Source organism: Etheostoma spectabile, chromosome 3 (assembly GCF_008692095.1).
Source record: "Etheostoma spectabile isolate EspeVRDwgs_2016 chromosome 3, UIUC_Espe_1.0, whole genome shotgun sequence".
Classification (NCBI taxonomy): Eukaryota; Metazoa; Chordata; class Actinopteri; order Perciformes; family Percidae; genus Etheostoma; species Etheostoma spectabile.
Genome location: NC_045735.1, coordinates 19,397,651 through 19,418,423, shown reverse-complemented (window position 1 = coordinate 19,418,423; position 20,773 = coordinate 19,397,651). Strand labels below are relative to the sequence as shown.

Below are 20,773 nucleotides of genomic sequence, written 5' to 3'. Positions count from 1 at the left end.
ATATCATTGATTTATTTTTCTCCAACTACCAAACTGTTGTGCAAAATTAATTATATATATATATATATATATCTATATATATATATATATATAGATATTATATAGATAATATAGTATATATATATATAATATATATATATATATATTATATATATATATATATAATATAATATATATATATATTAATTATACCTGCTGTATATAAGATGCATTTGTGATTGTTTGCAGTTCTGTATAACAGTGTTTTAATAGAAGTCTAAAAATAATAGAATACTGATCTATATCTGGTTTAAGTTTTGGTTATTGTGTCAATTACTGTTTGATAACACTGACAAGGAGACACGGTTGCTGTATAATAAATGAAAACTTTATTAAATCCAATTAGCAGTAGCTAAAGTACAAGCAAAGACAGATTCCAGCCAACAATATAAACAAAAAAAATGACGGTAAATAAAATATCTTTTAAATGCAGTCAAAGTTGCAATTGCTACTATCAGATAACATAACATTTTACATCAATACAAATGAAATACAGTTGTACACAGGCCTTTTAGTTACAGCTGACGTTTTAATACGGGTGTATTAGATGTAGATGGTGCTGGTGGTGGTTGCTCCATCAGAAATGGATGCTTGACTGTGACTCTGAGCTCTGATGAACGGTAGGCAAACACGGCTGCAGCCCAATTTACAAAGTAACTTTATTAGCTCGTTGCGAAACCGCACCCCGACAAAGGCATACAGGAACGGGTTCAGGCAACAGTGCGAGAGCCCCAGGCTTTTGGTCACATCAAGGGCTGGCCGCAGTAGGACATACAAGCTACAGGTTTTATACACGATAACGCGCAGGTCTACCATAGTTTCTATTATTAAGGTGATATTATAGGGTAGCCAACAGAAGAAAAAGACCAGAGTGACGAGTAAAGCCAGCCGAATTGCTCCTTGCTTTGATTGGCTTTTCTGACTGTTGCACAAAGTCAGCACCACAGCTGTGTAACAGTAGCACATGACAGCCAGAGGAAGGAAAAAACACAAATGGTCGAAGACTCGATTGGTCAAAACCCAGTTGTTTGCATAGATTCCATAAAGATGATTGGAACAGGAGAGCCTAGACGCGTTTGTGGCTTCTTCCTTCACCGAAAGAAACACAGCATTGGGCACTGATAAACCCAAACAGACCAGCCATAGTGTAATGCATGTTAGATGCACTGTTCTGGGACGTCGACTTCGCATGCTTGGAATGGCGTGAACAATGGCCAAATACCGATCAAACCCAATGCAAGCTAGGAGGAAACTCCCACAGCGGAAGTTAAGATTTTTCATCAGGCCCATCAGCCTGCAGAGGAACTCCCCCATCAGCCAGCCAGCGGCGCTGTCGACGATGTCGAAAGGAAACGTAAAGAGGAGCATGAGGTCAGCCAGGGCGAGGTGCAGCAGGTAGATTTCGGTGATGCGCAGGAGGCGCCGACGTTTCAGGAGGACAGTTATCATCAGGCCATTCCCCGCCACGCCCAGCAGAAAGATCAAGCTGTAGAGCAAGGGTCGGAACACGGCGTTGAAGGTCTGCAGGCCGGTCCCCTCATCTTCACAGGCTGTGTCGTTGTTTTCATAAACGTAGTCTGAGAAATTATAATCTGGGCCTTCCTGCTGTGGAATATAAAGAGAAACCGTTCCCTTTTAGTGACATCATCGTAATGTGGAATAACACACAATTGCACGCTTGAATCATTTGGGCATCATCTAATAGCACTTGTTCATTACGCTATGAAAATTGATTTATTACATTAGCGTAGTTTTTATTTTTTCTTCCCTGTGGCTTTCTCAGGCAAATTATTACTGCAGGCAGGAAATACAGACATAGGCCAAATTATTTTCACTTCCTCTTCTTAGCAACTGAGACATTTTTGAGGCAAACATGCCAAAATATCCTACTTTGGCTGTATAATAATAAATGGATACTAATTACTATTTACACCCAAATCAACAACCAAGTTAACATTAGATCAGGTGGAGAAATCACACCTATTGTACTGTATGTTTATATTATTAAAAACAATATGGGTACAAATATTCATAATGTAAGCTTCCACTTGAATTTTTTTGCATTGCAAGGTCATATTAATAGAAGAAAGTACTACAGTTACTCTGGTATTTTCATGTAACTTCTAGAAAAGATTATGTCTTCATAAAGACAGTAGTAAATACTTTTGATATCGGATTCAGCTTTATTTTATTTATATGAGGAATTTTGCTTTGGATTATATATTGCTCACAATGTGCAACAAAAACAAACTACATATATACACACTATAAACAGAAACAATGTCGACAGGTTGAGCCAATAGTGCAAATAAAGTGTGCAAGAGTCAATTATTTTTATGATAAATTATAATTTTTTTTATTATGGGGCATAGTGCAAAAGATGCTGGAATAAATAAGTATTATGTTATAAAAGTATTATAGTTGGATATATTATTAACAGCTCTGAAATAGAGAATGATGAATCAATAAGTGGAACCAGTATACAGACTGATTAGAGACAGTGTTGCTGTTTTTTTTGCCATAGATTATAGACTATATATATATATATATATATATATATATATATATATATATATACAGTCTATGGTTATTGCACAGGAAATTGAACCTGGCACTGTGAGTCAGAAGTCAGCTGTTCACCAGAGTGACGGCTTAAAAAAGAAAAGAAACTGTTCCTGAGTCTGTTGGTTTTGGCGTGCATCGCCCTGTAGCGCCCACCATGTACATTATATTAAGATATACTCATGATACTTTTCTTATTTATCTGTTTCCCGTCTTAGAAATGAAAAAATGTGTTTCAAGAAACACAACTTTAAAGTTCTAAACTACACAAACTAACTAGAGTTCACGTCTTCTCACTGCTGCCATCACTTGCAACATTTCTATTGGGCCTAAAGTTGATAATGACTACTATACTGCAACCTGTTCCTATATCACAACACCTCTACAAGTTTATACATTTGATTCATGTTACAAACTAATCAGATTTGAAATTATAATCACATATAATTGCATTATTGTTAAATATTTTGGCCTTTGACCTCAGTGCAATGATAAATGAATTGCAAGTTACTTGAAGCCTGTGATTAGAAAAACAGAATATATCACCCTACAGGGCTCTCCTTTCATGACAAGCATATATATATATATAAATATATGTATATATGTATATAGTATTGCAGGGAATTTCTTCCTCGCTTATTTCCCTAGTGAGTCGACAGGAAAGAAGCAGTGTACACCCATGTAACAAACGCACATCTGTTTAGATGCAGTTCTATGGTTCAGTAATTCAAGCTACCATAGTGTATCAAATATGTTGTCAAGTTAAAAAAAAAAATCCTGTAGTTTAATCTTTACCTTATTGAGAATAAAAAACACACATGTTGCAGTTTCTATTAAAATCACTTGCTTTAAAATTCCATATACTGCAGCAGAGAGCAACTGTTACAGAGTTATGCTATACTCTAATATAATACATTTTAGCTACTGGAAGCTTGCTCATTACAGCTATCATGCAGTTAAAGGACATGTGACGACAATAAAACCCATGATTTTAAGTGTATAGAAATTACAAACGCAACATATCCTACATTTGAATATCTAAAATTAGATTTTGTTTAAATCAGAACCGGCTATATAGTCGAATAAAGACCTTTATGAACATCTCCAACAATTTAACATTCATTTTAACAATTCTTAATTAGGTCTTACCTCTGGAATGATAACCGTAAAGGCCATGTGGGTAAGTCTTGGTCCCTGGAATGTATATCTTACACTGTCGTAGTAAAATGTGTGTATAGCCAACTTCCTCTTAGTGCTGGTACTTCTATATTTGCTTTGCTGATTTCTGCGTTGGGGGTGCGTTGAAACTGCAAGTCAAAAGCTGTAAATACTAGGCTTTCTATGGTAAGCATGAAAGAGCAGTAATGCAAGTCCAAGTAACCACACCCTGCAGTTTATTCTAGCATTGGACAACAACCCCACATCCTTACTAATTGTACATGTTGCAACATCCAGCCGTCCTCTAACAATAATAACATCATGAAGGTGCAGTAAGAGTATTCATAATTTCATTTGGGGGGGGGGGGGGGGGCAGTGATTGGAGAAATAGCCTTGTGACCAAAACGTCTAGTTTGCTATACTGTAGCTAGTTGGTTCCCTGGAGACATTCAAATGGAGAAGGCCACCGAGGAACCCATGAGCAAGGCATTCAACACTGCTCCATAGACAGCAGATCAGACGGTGGCTGCACTGGGAAGATGTAAATAGGTGTAAATAGCAATGTGAGCATGCATAGGGCATTCCTGAAGAAGTGACATGGCCCTGATAGATAGATAGATAGATAGATAGATAGATAGATAGATAGATAGATATTGATCCCAAAAAAATGGGAAATTATGGTGTTACTGCAGCAAACATACATCAGTCATACAGCACAGAATATAAATAAAAGTGAAATACTAGGATACAATATACATACATACAATGTACAGAGAAGGAATATACAATGTACAGGAATACAAATATAAGAACAAATATTTGAATATATATAGGTCGGGAAAACAAAAGTACATAAAGATAAAAAAGACATGGATGTTTAGTACTGATTCCATATTTTTGTATGTGACCCATGGTATCTATAATGACGTATTCAAATCTGACGTTACTTTTTGAGAGCAGCGCTAGTGTAAAATTCCACATATAAACCATATAAACCAACCAAAAAGTGCATTTTGGACCCTGATTGTAATTCTTATGTAGTCCCCTATAAACTTGGTTATGTTAGGCTGTGATATGGAGCAGGTTAGGCTATAATAAAAGGCCACTACTTTCAAAATATTTTCCCTAGGTTTGCCAGATGTTTCTATCACGTTTTTATCCTTTACTATTTTAATCTCTAATTTGGGTAGACAAAAAAATAGGTGCATGCACAATATATCTTTGGTGATGTTGGCCAGCTACTTTGTTGTGTATTGACCCAGGGTAGAAGGCAGGATGCCGCTCCACACAAGGGATCAGTTTGATGAAGTTAGGTTTTGTGTTATAGTTTACTCATTTAACGGTTGCATTAATCCCAAAAAAGTAACTGGGAAGTTTCTCACTCATCCAGGTCACAGTTTCCAAGGAAGGTATTAACCCTTGTGTTTTCCTCCCGGGTCAAAACATCTGACATTTTCAACACATTCTTTTTTTTTTTTTGATTTCCAACCACTTACTATCTACTCAGTTTAACTAATTTTTGGAATCATGCTAATACACCTCATTTGTATTGAATTTAAAAATTATACTACATTATATCTATTATCTATATTAGATATATCTAATTATATATATTATATTAATATATATATATATATTAATATATATATATATATATATATATAGATAGTATACATAGTTTATCCAATCACTTCCTGATAAAGTTATTTATTTTCTTATTTTTATTCATCTCTTCTGGTGGATGCAGGAGCCTCATTTAAGCAGAATGACTTTCATGTTTTGGTTATTTATTGAATTGAGTATTTATTTTTACTTTTTTTAATTTTTTGTGATACATGCATACTGTGATGTACAGGTATGTGTTTATACAGTGTATATATATATATATATATATATATATATATATATATATATATATAAAGCAGAAATTAAGAATTATTTTGGGTAAATAGTCAAGATCATGTTGAATTAATGAGTTTGGTCGGGATACTGATTTGAAACCATTTCAATTTCCACCCGAAGTTCAATGAAAGTGATTAATTGTCTTTGCAAAGAGCGTTGCATGGAATCCATCATTTTTTTGTTGTAATTTTGTTAAAAAGAATGCCATATTTCTGATGTAGACATTTTTAAAAGGGGTCAAAATTGACCCGAGGACAACAGGAGGGTTAATCAAGATATTATTCATGTAGGCTCACCTTACTTTGGAATTAGCAAACTAGAACACTGATAGTAACTGTTCCACCAGTCCAACAACAACTCTGGATCGATGCTAGTGGAGTGGATGTCAGTTCAAGATAGTCTGAAGTATCATTTTTGACAGGACGCCCTTTAGGTAAAGTAAAATCCCAAATCAAATCCTTGATTTGAAATGAAATCAGCTGATTACTTGGATGGGGGCGGGTTCAAATACGAGTGGAAGCCATCTTGAACGGTTGGTTGACAAGACTCTTTCGTAGTCAGCTAAAATTGAGTACAACGCATAGGAAACCGGTTATTTCCGTTATCCAAGGTAAATGCATGTACATCCAAACTAGCTAACGCAAACCTGGTATTCCATTATTTTGTGGTGACTTTTACAATTAGCGTTAACTGTAAATGTTATTTCGCTATCGTTAGCAAGTTTGTTAGCTTGCTAGCATACCTAACGTTAGCACGGCAATCGTCAATTGAGTTAGCTTGCAACCTAATATTAGTTAATATCGGATATCAAGTCTTGTTCGTTTGCTAAAATTGAAAAAGGTATCGGTTATTATTTGCACTAGCGGTATAACATACTGACTGGGTTAACAAAAACTGAATTCGGTATAACCAGCACAACATTGGCTAGCTAGCTAACCTAGCTAGTTAGCCAGATGTCCGTGTTAAGTTATTAGCGGGGTAACGTTAGCTTTTTCCCTTCCAGTTAGCTAGCTAGTTGGTTGGGTACAACAGAGAGAACATGCTCTAGGTCAGTCATGTATTCCGACATCTATTCTTTCGAGCTTTCAAGCGGCAGGTAACCTAACTGTACAGAAACTACTGGTGTGGTTGACTTTCGGGAAATCAACGTCTACATGCTAGCAATTGTTAACTAGCTATGCATCATTAACGTTACGACCCACTGCTGGGTAGGCTAACTTCTGACGTAAGGCCAGCCATCTGACGTTACTGTCAGTTGTTGAATACGCTAACGTTAAATATGAATTCTATAAGTCTAGTTAGCCACCCTCTAAATACAGTATGTTGTCTTTTGCCACATATCATTCAATTGTAATGCTACTTAGTTTTTTGTCGAACATGTTAACACTGTGTCTCGTATGTTTCAGGGTTGAAGAAACTTGAGAAAGGACGCAGCTGCTCAGTGAAGCTAGCTAAACAAGATGGCTAGCTAAACAGTCTGCCAGTACTTGAAAGCTAGTTTAGCCCTCCTGGTGTATGGTTTTGGATAAAAATGGCAGATTACATCCATGCTAAACCCTAATTTGCTTAAGAAATCAATGCTTAGACGTTTACTAAAAAAAGGAGAGGGATTTGTTTTTGACACTTGACGTTCCAGAAACAACAACAATATTGTCAAGGAACCTGCAGAGACAAAACATTTGAACATTTACATTTGTATATTATTAAAGTCTCAAGAGGGAAGGACAATCTTGTGCTTTGAGTGGTCCCAGCACACTGGGCTCACTTCATTTTGAGACTGTTAGAGATTTCATTGCTATTGAAACGGAAAGTAAAGCTCAATAAACATGAGTACCGCCAGGACAGAGAACCCAGTGATTTTGGGCTTGTCCAACCAGAATGGACAGCTCAGAGGCCCAGTGAAGCCTGCTGGAGCACCAGGTGGAGGTGGAGGCCCTCTACTGCAGCAGCTTAATCAGATGAAAGGCACAATCAACAATGGCAACTCCCAACCGGCCCCTACAGCCAACGCTGTAATCAAGTAAGTTTTCTGACAAAAGTTGGCAAAATTGTTACTGTCAATTATTTTGTCATACTTACTGCTTACAAGTGCTTTACCCTCCGCAGGCCTGGAGATGACTGGAAGAAAAGTTTGAAATTGCCCCCAAAAGACATGAGAATGAAAACTTCGGTTGGTACAAGAAAGTCCTTTTTTACCTACAAATACTTGTTTCACCTGTGCTTTTTGACAGGTCCTTTTGCTTGTAATGTCCCTGATATGCAGTCATTTTTAAACTGTCTTTAACTTTATTAAACACCCAGCAAGTTCTGTTTTGTTGGCTTTTCAGCCATGCTAGCAAATCCTTGTAAGCCTGGCTATTTTATGAAGAGTAGCTATTGTTCATACTATTACCATAAACAAGGTGGGGCTGATACAACTTTTGCACCTTATAAAAAGAATGCCATACATGCATTGTTAACTATTATGTGGTAACCGAACATTTGCTGTCATACTGGGGTTCTTGGCTCTGGATATTTGGTACTTTTAATAAAGCACAGAATTGCATGCCACTGTTTTACAGTCATGCTATTAAAAACCTTTTTATAAGTTTGTCTTTTATTGGAATTTTTGCAGTGGTCCGATTTTAGTGGTTTTTTTTTACTCTGGATCTAAGAAAAACTTATTACATTTTTTTTAAATTTTGTATTTCTGTATTTGTTCTGTAGCTGATGAGAGGGCTACAAAAGGGCCGATAAGTGTAAAGAAAAGAACTTAAGGTTGGGAATTTCTCAAATTGGTTGACACTTAAGTCAACTTTTTTTTTTTTTTTTCTTCCCTCCTTCCATTATCAGTTAGGGAATAATCAATTAGTTTACAAGCCTATGATTTACATATTGTTAACCAAATGCTAATGAGTATATCATTCTATGATTACAGGATGTGACTGCAACTAAAGGCAACGAGTTTGAAGATTATTGCCTAAAGAGGGAGCTACTTATGGGAATCTTTGAGATGGGCTGGGAAAAGCCATCTCCAATTCAGGTACATTCAGACACAACTTCAATTTGATCCCTTTTTGCCATTATACAAGAAGGTGTCTTGCTTAAAGATGTGCATGTTTTCATAATTAGTTTGGTGTGTTTTGAAAATCCTGGCAGTCATACTGTTAACGTGACCTTGACCCGTCATCAGCATTTTCTTTGATACCGTTTCCTAAATTAAAATAAGGAATTCTAATTGTATTGGTCAATCTCTGGTTTTGTCATTAAATGACTGCAATGTCTAATTTGAAATATATTGCACAGGGTTTTATGTGAAGGGTTTTGTTTGGGGTTTGATCCTAGGTCAGACTGGTGACGCAGGAAAAAAGTGAATTACTATTTTATATAAACTGTTTTAAGCCCTGCTTGTGGCATGGCAATGTCAGTCGGTCCACCACTTTGGTCCAGACTGTTATCTTAAAAGGTATTGGGTTGAATGCAGTGACGTTTTGTACATTAATGGCTCCAAGATTTTGATTATCCCTTGACTTCTCTTCATCTGTCCCATTCAGATAGGCCCCCTAACAGGGTTTAACCTGCATTGCTGAGCAGCCTGAATGGGATATTAGTGGGATAATGACCTGGGACTGTTACTATTTTCATCTACTCATTCCATATGTTATTTAATAGTGACCAAACATTTTGAATTGAGTGTTTGAATATATTTAGTTAGAGCAGACTTAATTTGGTATGTGCTAAAAATGCACTGACTGCATAGAAAATAGTGTTAAGTATGAATCTTTTACTGCTTTTTGCGCAGGAGGAAAGCATTCCCATTGCACTGTCAGGAAGGGATATCTTGGCCAGAGCTAAGAATGGCACGGGAAAGAGTGGAGCCTACCTCATTCCCTTACTTGAACGCATTGACCTGAAGAGGGACTGCATACAAGGTGAGAGCTCGTTTTCTGCTACAGTAAATGTCACATTTGACTCTTGCCTAATCTTAATCAGTCATTCTTCATTTTCAAGCTAAAAGTTTGAGGTTCCAAGAAATAAATGTGACTATTTGCTTTATTTTTTTTAAGCCTGCTTACAAATTTAATCTCGCAACATCATTTGATAACTTAATAACTAAATGTTAATTGCAGACATTTTTGTATGAATATATATTTAAAGGTGCAATATGTAATACTAACAGCTAGTAGTTACTACAGTACAAATTCTGAATACTGGAGAGAGCTGTCTCCGCCCTCCCCAGACTCAAAGTTCATGGATGTTGCCAGGCTGAGACAGTAGCATCTAACAATGTTCCTAGACGCTTGTCTCTCATAGCCAGACGTTACGCCACAGCACAGCGGAGTAGCTAACGTTAGATGCTGGCTATATTGAATGCCATAAAAGCCAACTGACCGACACGTATTCAGTTTAGAATTACTTTAGGATCTCTTAAAAACCCCACAACCTCGCTGTCCTCTACAATGCCAAACAGACTTCCTCAACTTAAAATTGGCTATGGTAGGAACCACTAAAAATACCACTACACTCCACTAGTACACAAATATTGAAATGACAAAATGCCTGTCTTTTGTAGCCGTGATTAATTAACCTGAAGCTTATGATTACTTGTTCAGGAGAAAATTAACCAACTTGGTGTCATTTTGGGCTCTAAGCTGTCATCTTTCAAATTAATCTCCACTGTAAACCCGGATTGTTACGTCTCTGGGCACGCAACTGTCAAACACTTTTTTTAATTTTATTTTTAGGCTGGGTAGAATACATCTCTACCAATCCTGTTTGTTTGCTGCTTTCATGGCTGTACTGACGTTACAGCTGTAGCATTCTGGGTTTACGTTTTTACAGATAGAACTGGCAACCCGGCCGGGCTGTCAAACTTGACATTTGATAACTCAGAGGCCAAAACACAAACAGAAATTCCATCATGGAAAGGAAATTTCAAAAGGAAGAAATGCTGGCATTAGCATTGTTGATATTAAGGAAACATGCCAAGTTGAAACACTTTTCTGACTCATTTGGTCACACTTGGGGTATTACACTAAATGTATTACAGATTGGACTTTTAAATAATAGGACATTAGTTGAATGATTATCCCCTTTGCAAAAGTACTTGCTCATGGTACTGTATGTCACACCTAAGTAAAATCACTACTCAAGGTGTCTTTGCAACATTGTGTGTCTGTGTCTGTGTGTCTGTGGGTGTAGGGCTGGCTTCCTCACAGTTTCTACCTCCTTGTTGTTGACTTGATTGAATGGTTTTGAAAAGCTCTGTTCATGCATGCTCAGGTTTGTAAAAAATGTGTAGCGCTCCATCACATTAGTGTTTCTCTATTGTTCCAGCTGTGGTCATAGTGCCCACCAGAGAACTGGCTCTGCAAGTAAGCCAAATATGTATCCAGGTCAGCAAACACATGGGTGGAGTCAAGGTAATGGCAACCACAGGTGGAACCAACCTACGTGATGACATCATGAGACTCGATGAAACGGGTAAACTTTACTCACATTACGTTTTTGCCGTTTTTCTTCCTGCTAAATGCAGTGTTCATATCTGACATGACTAAAATATTCATATTGGTACTTTGTTACCTGTTGGGCAAAGGCCAATAAATGTATCTGGGTTATGTGTTGTAATTCAGTACAAGCAAGTAGATATTACAAATTACACATACAGTAGATAATTTGGAGGCCCAGATCTGGCCCATGTATTAAGTCTGGGAAGTCTATTTGATCTTGCTGTTATTTAACACAGATGGGGGGGGGGGGGGGGGCTCTGTCCTCTTTGTAGGATATTGGTAATCTGAGTCTCTCATGAAGCGATCTGTTCATAATTTACTGGCCACATCACAAAACCGCAATGTGAGGTGGTTGGCAATTTTAATGTTAAACCAGAAATTAAAAGTCCATTTCATTTTCCATCATTTGCACCGTGATAGCATACTGAAATGTACGATTAATCGTGAATAAATATTTTGTTTGACAGCACTATTTATTTCTGAAATGGCACAATTTACTGTACACTGTAAAACTGTTCACCAGTTTTGTGTAGGTAAAAGCTGTTGGATAAGCTATCTAGCTGTGGGTGATGCGTGTGTCCTATAGCGATGGAGAGGCGTGATGCATTAGTGGCCCTCAGCGTTAACGAAACACACTGTTGGGCATCAGACTTGGCGGCTGTAGTAAATTCCTGGCTGGGCTGGTGTTAAGGCTATAATCCATAATAAAGTCCATGATGAAATGTAATTTGCTAACATATGCCTTTTTGTTTTTATTTTTCTAATCTCATGGTTGTACAGTTACTATTATTGGCAGGCCAGGACTCGACGGTGCAACAGTTTACTTGCTTTTGCAACTAAAAATGGACTGTACTGTTTGTACTGTAAAATGTATTTAGGAACACATAACATCAAGGTATTATCATTCTTGCCGTTTTTTGGTGTTGTGAACTTTGCTGCGTTTAGTTTTACGTGGTTATGTTGCAGCTGCCTGGCTCTTTTTATTAATATATATATATATATATATATATATATATATATATATATATATATATATATATATATATATATATTAACCACAGTTGCAACCACTTTATCATTGCTTATCCTTGTTAACTGAACAAATACCAGAGCATGAGACCTCTTTACCATCCCCTGTACAAGCGGTATCACACTGCACCAATAGTGGTTACCTTTTTATGTAATCCAGTCTATTAGTTGACTGGAGTGAATTCCCCTAAGGTCTGTCTGATTTAGTGGGACATTTGTTGTACAATGACAAATGAACCTTGAATCAATTACGGTTTAAAGTGAAATTCTTAAATACAGTTTTTAAGCAAAAATAATCAAACTACTATACTCGTTCTATTGAAATAAATATATCTTTGTTTGTAAATGTCTCGTCGTTTATGAAAAGAAACGGTTGATACATTTTCATTGCCCCCTCTTTAAAAAATTTCCTTGGAAAAAGTTACCGTTGATCCCTGCAGGTAAGGGGTGTTGACGATTTGAAACATGCCAGCTAATTAAAACCCCTGCTCTGTTACTGAGTGAATATAGTGTTGGCACAGCATGACCAATCACAAACCTACCAGAGCTGCATATTTTACATAAGAGCAAACTTTAATGCTACATAAATTTAAAGAACACAGACACCGTTTTTGCAGGGAAATTGCAATACAGTTGCTGTAAATGCGTAAATCACAACGCTTAACTTTATATCACTATCACGTCCTCATCAGTCAGACCCAGGTTCTGACCATAATTACACTTGTGCTGTCCATTAACTGTTGTTGCTTTAGCCCATTTCAGTTGCAATCATGGCAGTGGTAAAAGATCGTGAGCGCAAATAAAAACATTATTCAAATCGATGTGTGCATTGGCAACGCACGGCTCAAGAAGCCAACAATCCTGTAGACTAAACTCACTCAGCCAACATTTTTTTTATTTAATGCTGAAATCACCGTCACAAAACCCACTGTACTCCATTTAAATAATCAGTACTTCTATCACTGTAAAATACAAATAAGCTATAGGTAATTCCCTCCGCTTAAAATCTATATACCCATTGGGGAATGTTAACGGGCTTGTCGTTCTCTAAATGTTAACTATAATTGTCTATTTTGCTTTGTAGTACAGGCCTCTGATCCTTTTACTTTCATAATGCTACCCTGAAAGCTGCTCATTTTAATATCCTCTGCCAAGTCATAACATTGTTACAAATGTTATTTTGCAGTACATGTGATCATTGCCACTCCTGGGAGGATTTTAGACCTCATCAAGAAAGGGGTGGCTAAAGTCAACCAAGTGCAGATGGTCGTTCTAGATGAAGTGAGTTAGTTTTTCATTTTGTGACCATTTTGTGTGATAATACTTTTTTGTCCTGACAGCTCTTCAATGTGCCTTTCCCCTATGTCCCTCTACTCAATAGGCTGACAAACTCCTGTCTCAGGACTTTGTGCTAATGATGGAGGAAATGCTGGGCTTCCTGGCCAAACAAAGGCAGATTCTGCTCTATTCTGCAACCTTCCCTCTTAGCGTGCAAAAGTTTATGGTAAGTAATTCTTTTTATTTTATTTTTTTACTTTTGGTACTTGTTTGATAATTTCCTATTGCTGCTGCACAAATCAGCCTTCAGAATGTGTGGCACAACATCAGTCTAACAACCCCTGTCTTCCCCTGCTTTGTAGAATGCACACTTGCAGAAACCCTATGAGATCAACCTGATGGAGGAGCTTACACTGAAGGGTGTGACTCAGTATTACGCTTATGTAACTGAAAGGCAAAAGGTCCATTGCCTCAACACCTTGTTCTCCAGGGTGAGCATTACCTTTATTGCACTTGAAGGGCCAACTTTACTGCAGGCTTTTTATGGAAATGGATGCTGTCATAAAGGACAGTTTGAGTCGGTTTGAATTTTTGTTTTTCATTGCATGTTAAGTATTGGATCATTGAAACACATGGCTGGAATCTTCACAATTCAAACATTGTTTTCACCGAGAAACTGCTGTTGGTGGTCTTATTTTTTTCAGCTCCAGATCAACCAGTCTATAATCTTCTGCAACTCCTCTCAGAGAGTGGAGCTCCTTGCCAAGAAGATCTCCCAGCTCGGTTATTCATGTTTCTACATTCATGCCAAGATGAGACAGGTCAGCTCAAAGTACTGCCTCAGAAATATCAGCTCTACCAGCCCTAAGACCAAAATACATGCAGGTGGCGATGGATGCATACCAGAACAGCAGCTACTTACTACTTTTGGTGTGCATTAAAGTGGTACATCGTGCAGACGTGCACGTACCTCTTTTAGATGTGCTACTCTAGTTCCACACCAATGCTTTATTTCTGCAGTGGTACTGCCAGTTTGTCCACCAATGAGAAAGGGTCCTATTGACACTTGGAACTGTACAAACAGCTTTTGGACTGGGCCTTATTTGTCATCCGTTACAGGTTACCTGGAAAATATTTAATGTATTCACATTGCAGCCTAGTTTTGCATCCTTACTTGTTCATTATAGACAATAAAACTACGGACCCATAACATGGTGCTTTTCAAATTTAAATGTGGTATACTCAAGAATCAACCATGAGGTTTACATGACATCTCTTTTCTGCTCTCCAGGAGCATCGCAACCGTGTGTTCCATGACTTTAGAAACGGCCTCTGCCGGAATCTTGTCTGCACTGGTAAGTGGTAGTCATGTGCACGTACCTACACTATATTTTATATAATTGTGTAACTGTCTAGAAGCTGTTTCATTGCAACCAGCAGCTACTGTGGATACATTATAACTACCAGACTTGCTGTGAGTTGTGGACTTGTAGTTCACATGATTGGTAAATCAACCCTGCTTGCCACTGACTTTTCAAAGCGTGTCCAATCAGATTACATGTAGCTTTTTAAACGCACGGTCTTTGAGTTGACCGATGTAATATGTTGATAGTTTAAAAAAATGTGTGCCATATCAGTGCTGAGCTAATAGTACCAACTCTGCGAGTGCAGCTCATGTCATGTGAGTCACCCAAGTGGTTAGTCATTGTCTACTCCCTGAATCTTAGAGCATAAACAAAGCCTGATTGTTGCATCACTCAGCTTGGCGGGCAAATCTTAACTGAAAGCAAATAGACTGTAGAAACATTAGAAATAGAAATGTGTAAGCTTTATATGTGCCAACAAAGTGACAGACACAATGGCAATGCATTTCAGGCTTTAGACAAGTGAGATCAACTGGGATCTGCGGAATTTCAACGAGGTCTCTCTTGCAATTGTAGGCCTTCCAGAGGCTTTGGTATTACACTGATACGGCAGTGTCTTCTCAGAGCATTTGTACAATAAATCCACAATGATGAGATCATAAATAATATTACACAACGTTAACCCAGGTTCTCTTGAAAGAAATGATGTCCATAACTTGAAATTTCATTACAAGGTTGAGGGTTAAGCTATGAGCAGGTCCGCCTGTCATATTGAAGGGTTGTGTGAGTCAAAATAAAGCAAAACGAAAGTGCTTGTCGGTACTACTGCGTAATTGTGATGACACATTTCATGCACATACTTCTGTGGTGCCTTGTTGGTTAGACTTGAGTTCCTCCACAGGTGTGGCCACATTTTCAGCTGTAAAGAACTCTTATTCATGTTTACATCTTTCATTTCAAGTTTGTAGCGACTCGTGGGTTGAAATAAAATGCTGCCAAACTTTGATATTCTTATTCTGCAGACAATTAACATTTGGTCCAAATGTATTATATTGGTGTTACTATCAGTTTGATTTCTTGCTTTTTTCCTGTAGACCTTTTCACAAGAGGAATTGACATTCAAGCTGTGAATGTTGTGATCAATTTTGATTTTCCCAAGCTGGGAGAAACATACCTTCATCGCATTGGTAGATCTGGTAAGAGCCCTTGTTTTTTTTTTTTTTCTTTTCCTGCTGAGCCTCTTGTACAAAGATTTATTTTTTGGGGTAGCAAACCATAAAGTAATTACATTTAAACGCTCCTGTCCTTAATGTCCAGGCCGCTTTGGACACTTGGGTCTGGCCATCAACCTCATCACTTACGATGATCGCTTCAACCTGAAAGGGATTGAGGAGCAGCTCGGGACAGAGATCAAGCCCATCCCTGGCATCATTGACAAGAGCCTATATGTGGCAGAGTACCACAGTGAGAGTGGCGAAGAACTCAAGCCATGAGCCAGTAGGTACAGACATATACACAAATCTTTCCTCTTTCCGGATAGTTCCAGGATCATTTAGCTGCTTCTGTCTTTTTGATGTCAATGCAACCATTTCAATACACAGGTCAAGATAAAAGCTTTATAATTGGACTGATTTTAATGGCAGCCATTACGTCTTGCTGTGCCAGCGCTCTATCAGGCACACTGGCTCAGTGGTGCACCAAGTGTTGGTATCAGGTCCTGCGCATATACTACTACAGTTGAGGCTGTTTAGATTAAAGCTAAACAGCCTAAACTGCGGCTGTATTTCAGTCATAAGGATTCAAACACCGGCAGTCAGTCTGGGATGTGCAGCACTCGGTAGCTCAACACAGCTCAGCGGTAGCCTACAGTTCCACTTTTCAAGACACCATGGCTGCTGCCAGAGTCTGAGATAAGGGAGGAACAGAACTTGAACAACATGTTGCCTTCCCAGTAAGTTATGTAAACAAACAACAAAGCACATGGGCACCGACAGGACCATGCATTAATCGTACCTCATAAACTCTTGAGAAGCTCGAGCTGTTGTTGTAAAATACACTTCTGCATGTTCGCAAAGTCATTGTTAGAACTGTAATACCTAATTATCAAACTTGGTCTGAAAAAAGGCATTATCGGTGCATCTCTTATAAGTAGAACTTACTGGCACAACTGAAGACAATTATTGCAGTCATTGCCATGATGGGGAATTTCCTGATGTGCCAAGTAAAAATGTCCCCTGTGAGAAAGCTATGTTACCCCTGCTAAACCTGATGGTAGATGTACCAAATGAGCATAATATGCCATTTTAATGCAATTGTTGCTGTCACAAGTCTGCAGTTTTTCAACATAAATATTGTGTTAAAGACCCATGGAACACAATTTTGTGTATGACCTGGAGTATCGTTGAGCCAGACCTTCAGTCTCTAGCAACTGCAGGAGGGCTATTCTGTCATTTTCAGACGTTTCTGTTTAAAAATCAAAATAATCTAAAGTGTTTTTGTCCACGATTGGAGTCGTTGAATATAATATCCTTTTTATAATGCAAGGGCATTCTGGTCCAAATACTGAAGGGCCTCATTTCAAAAACTATTTAGTGTAAAAAGTGAAATATATGATATAAATGTTAAGAGAATGTAATAAACTTAATTTCAATTTTCTCTCAACAGATCAGTCCATCATCCATTCCCCTTTGTATCTTTTTTCCATCCCCTGTCTTGGAGTTCTTGTAATTTTTTTTTTAAATGTATAGTTTCTGTTTGGCTACTTTTTTTTCTTTTTTTGGATGCACCATAAGGAATGTGTATTTTGATGGACGTGTTTCAGAAGAACTCATTTGCATTTTTTATTGGGCTATGTGCTGCTGCACCACCACACCCTGAAGACATAAGCACCGGGAGGAAAGCTTGGGACCAAGTCAAAAAATATATCAAGGCACATTGTGAAGATTCATATCCACCAATGACACAAAGCCAGCACCAACAGACCGCTACGTGACACCCCTCCATTCTCCACATTTTATTTTGAAAGTTTTAACCAATTTGTATCAAGTGCCTTAACAAGCAGTTCAACTCGTTCTAAAGTAATAACCCTCCATCATCCGCCATGACACACACACATACACTCACGTTCACCTAATTGAAAATTGGTACAGCTGATTTAACGTCAGATCACATTGGTGAATTCATAACGTTTTCCGTTGGATCATTCGTTCGCAAGAAATGGAGATAAATAGGAGGGAGGCTGGTTTTTAATCTATCTGAATTTTCTTTCTGCTGGCTAAGCTGCACTTGAGTCTGGCTGCTAAATGAGGGCAATCTTGGATGTTCCATGGACAGAAATGCTGGATATTTTTCCAAGAGACAGCCAGACTGTCAGTTGCTTGTGAAGAAGCGTGTGCTTCTAAAAGACCCAGACTCTTTCCTCAGTCTTCAGCATCAGAACACTACAAATGAATAAGCAGCCCCTCCACACGGAGTCATGAGGATACCTGTTTTGGTGGAGTTTAATTGTGGGAACGCTTTTTTTTTCTTTTTTTTTTCTTTTTGTCCTGTGTTTCACCTTCCTATGGATGGCCATGCTTAATTCTGTAAGATGTGCAGCCCTCATGTGGGGTGCATCTTACACCTTGTGTATATACCTTCATTTTAAGATTGTTTTAAACAAGTTCAAAAGGCTGGCCGACAAACTGAAAAGCTCTCCCCCACCCACCTTTTCTCTCGTTAGCACTGGAGACCGTTTCCTTAACTGCCAGTTTGTTTGATCTGCAATATTGGCCTGTGAATTTATTTATAATTTTAGAAATTGCAGAATATATTAGACTCTAAAACATGACCTTGTGCATGAAATGGTTTTGGAGGCAGTTTGTCGCTGATAATCTTTTAGCCCCTCCAAATTTGATGGTGAGTGCAATTCTTCAAAGCTGCACTTAAACTGGTATTGTTTAAATAGTTGCCCTTATTTTCCTGCTACCGGTGTTACCAAATGTTCAGTCTAGACAGATGGCTTTGTTAAGCTTGTGCATTTGAGTAATGAATTCTTTGTTGTCACCAGCCTTAACTTGTGAAACGGACTCTTGAGACGTGCTCCAAGATCTCCCAGTTATAGTGTTATTGGAAGAGAAAATAATCTATCATGTAGTAGTACTACTCGCTGCAGTGCAGCTGACTTGGCAGAGCAATTGTTTTCTGGGGGAGGTAGTAGCTGTTACATTGATCTATGTGCTCTTTAAGCATCGCTACATTGCTTCATAAATGTTGGGGAAGCTGTGGATTTATTTACCCCCTTCTAAAGAATGTTGGCCAAATGCATCAAATTGAACCATCTGACCTAAAATGTAGCATGAATTCAGTCTCTGTGCATTGCAAGTTAGCTGGCTTTCATTAAAACCAGCCAACTTGGAAGATGCCTCATTTAAAAACAAGCTGAGCAGGTAGTAACACGGCAGTAACACGGACTGCACTGCTTTTTGTACACCCATAATTCCAAATGGGAGAGCAGTGTGATGCAGAACCCCCCCCCCCCCCCAAAAAAAAAAACTTGGCACGGAGGGGGAATAGGCATGAAGGATTACACATTACTATTAGTCGGACTGCTTGTTTAAAAAAAAAAAAATAATAACTTGGGCACCTCAGACTGCTGAGTTTATGGCTTTTTTTCTGCCCTTTTCATATTTTAAGTTTGGGATACAGATTTTTTTTTTTTGTTTTTTTCGTTTTTATGCAACGTGAACACCTCCATTTTGCAATAAGGTTCCCTGACCACTTGTTGGTCAGCTGGGACGTTTTTGCAAATGAGGTTCCCCCTTTGTTATGGTGAGATGCTCTCAACTGTTTTAATCAATGAGAAATATTGCACATTTAATCAACGCTCTTTAAAAAAATAAAAACAAATAAGAGCAACCTTGATCGGTTTAAAATCCCCATTTGATTTCTCATTGGTTAGGACTGTGATCCCTGTTCTCTCTGCTCTTATCGTTGTCCCTTTAAATACTAGCACATCGAATTTGGCTGTTTTGGCTTGTGGGTTAGGTGGGAGGGCTTTATTTGTAAAATAAAAATACATTTAAATTAAATTTAAGCGTTTGAGTGAACAGGGATCTAATTGTACAGGCACTTGGCAGCTGTCTGTCTCTTGTCAGCCCACCGGCAGTAATCACTGCAGCAAATGCTTTCAGGGCTAAAATTGACGATCCTTCAAGATGTAGCTGCTACATTTTTGATGGAATGCTGCGTTACTGCCAGTGGTTGCCATGATGAGAACCTTAAAGACTGAGACAAGAGCATCTTGCCCAGGATTGGGTGACAAAATTGGATAGTTTGTAACTAAATCGTCTCATTCTTTAAGGTCTTTTTTTTATTTTTATTTTGCGGGGTGGTTAAATTACTCTTGCTGCCCTGATGCACATGTTCATCCTCTCGATAGTTCCAATACATTTACGCTAACACAGCTTTTGTGTACAATCTGGCCGTTCTATTCCTTACCTGTCGAGGAGGATGGGAGAGGAGTCCGGAAGGGATTTTCTTTCAAAACTGATGCATCAGTAAAATAAAAATGGGATGGATACTTTGGGCATTACAAAAACGGGATGACATGATCTAATGATCTATGGTAATGGGTATAAAAAAGTTTGAGAAAGTTAGGGTTAGAAGAAAAAAAGCCCTTAAATTTGGATTTTCTTTTTCAAATGAAACCTTCAAGTGAGTAAACGTTATTTAAAAAAAAGGCTAAAAGTATTTACAAAAGTCTCTAAATTAAGTGAAGCATTTAAAGCCTGAGTTCATTTTTTTTTATTTTATGGAAATTTGGTCGTTATTTAATTGGCAGATTTGTTTCAGTGAAGCTAATTTTACAATGGACTTAAGTTTAAAAGGATGTCTTGAGTATTATTGGATACGATTGAAAGTTGTTTTGAAAATAAAGCTCACTGAAATTTATTGCGTCTGAAGTTGTATCCT

At 37.9% G+C, this 20,773-nt stretch overlaps 2 protein-coding genes across 4 annotated transcripts; one reads left to right on the top strand and one right to left on the bottom strand.

Annotated features, from left to right (window-relative positions):
* Positions 1 to 345: 345 nt before the first annotated feature.
* Positions 346 to 4,001, bottom strand: cxcr5 (chemokine (C-X-C motif) receptor 5). The gene is made up of 2 exons (XM_032506161.1): positions 3,751 to 4,001; positions 346 to 1,644 (listed from the first exon to the last, which is right to left on the bottom strand). The coding sequence occupies exons 1-2, from the start codon at positions 3,775 to 3,777 to the stop codon at positions 583 to 585; spliced, it is 1,089 nt and encodes a 362-aa protein (XP_032362052.1). The 5' UTR covers positions 3,778 to 4,001; the 3' UTR covers positions 346 to 582.
* Positions 4,002 to 6,028: 2,027 nt separating this feature from the next.
* ddx6 (DEAD (Asp-Glu-Ala-Asp) box helicase 6) lies at positions 6,029 to 20,752 on the top strand. 3 transcript variants are annotated; one of them, XM_032506021.1, is made up of 14 exons: positions 6,029 to 6,271; positions 7,068 to 7,681; positions 7,768 to 7,831; positions 8,579 to 8,683; positions 9,443 to 9,572; positions 10,978 to 11,124; positions 13,366 to 13,460; positions 13,561 to 13,683; positions 13,820 to 13,948; positions 14,162 to 14,278; positions 14,749 to 14,812; positions 15,916 to 16,017; positions 16,139 to 16,318; positions 17,486 to 20,752. In XM_032506021.1, exons 2-13 carry the CDS (start codon positions 7,488 to 7,490, stop codon positions 16,312 to 16,314), a joined length of 1,446 nt encoding a protein of 481 aa, XP_032361912.1. In that variant the 5' UTR covers positions 6,029 to 6,271; positions 7,068 to 7,487; the 3' UTR covers positions 16,315 to 16,318; positions 17,486 to 20,752. The 3 variants fall into 3 exon arrangements, with proteins under 3 accessions (XP_032361912.1, XP_032361929.1, XP_032361921.1); XM_032506038.1 differs by having other exon boundaries at positions 6,073 to 6,094; XM_032506030.1 differs by having other exon boundaries at positions 6,174 to 6,193.
* Positions 20,753 to 20,773: the final 21 nt, after the last annotated feature.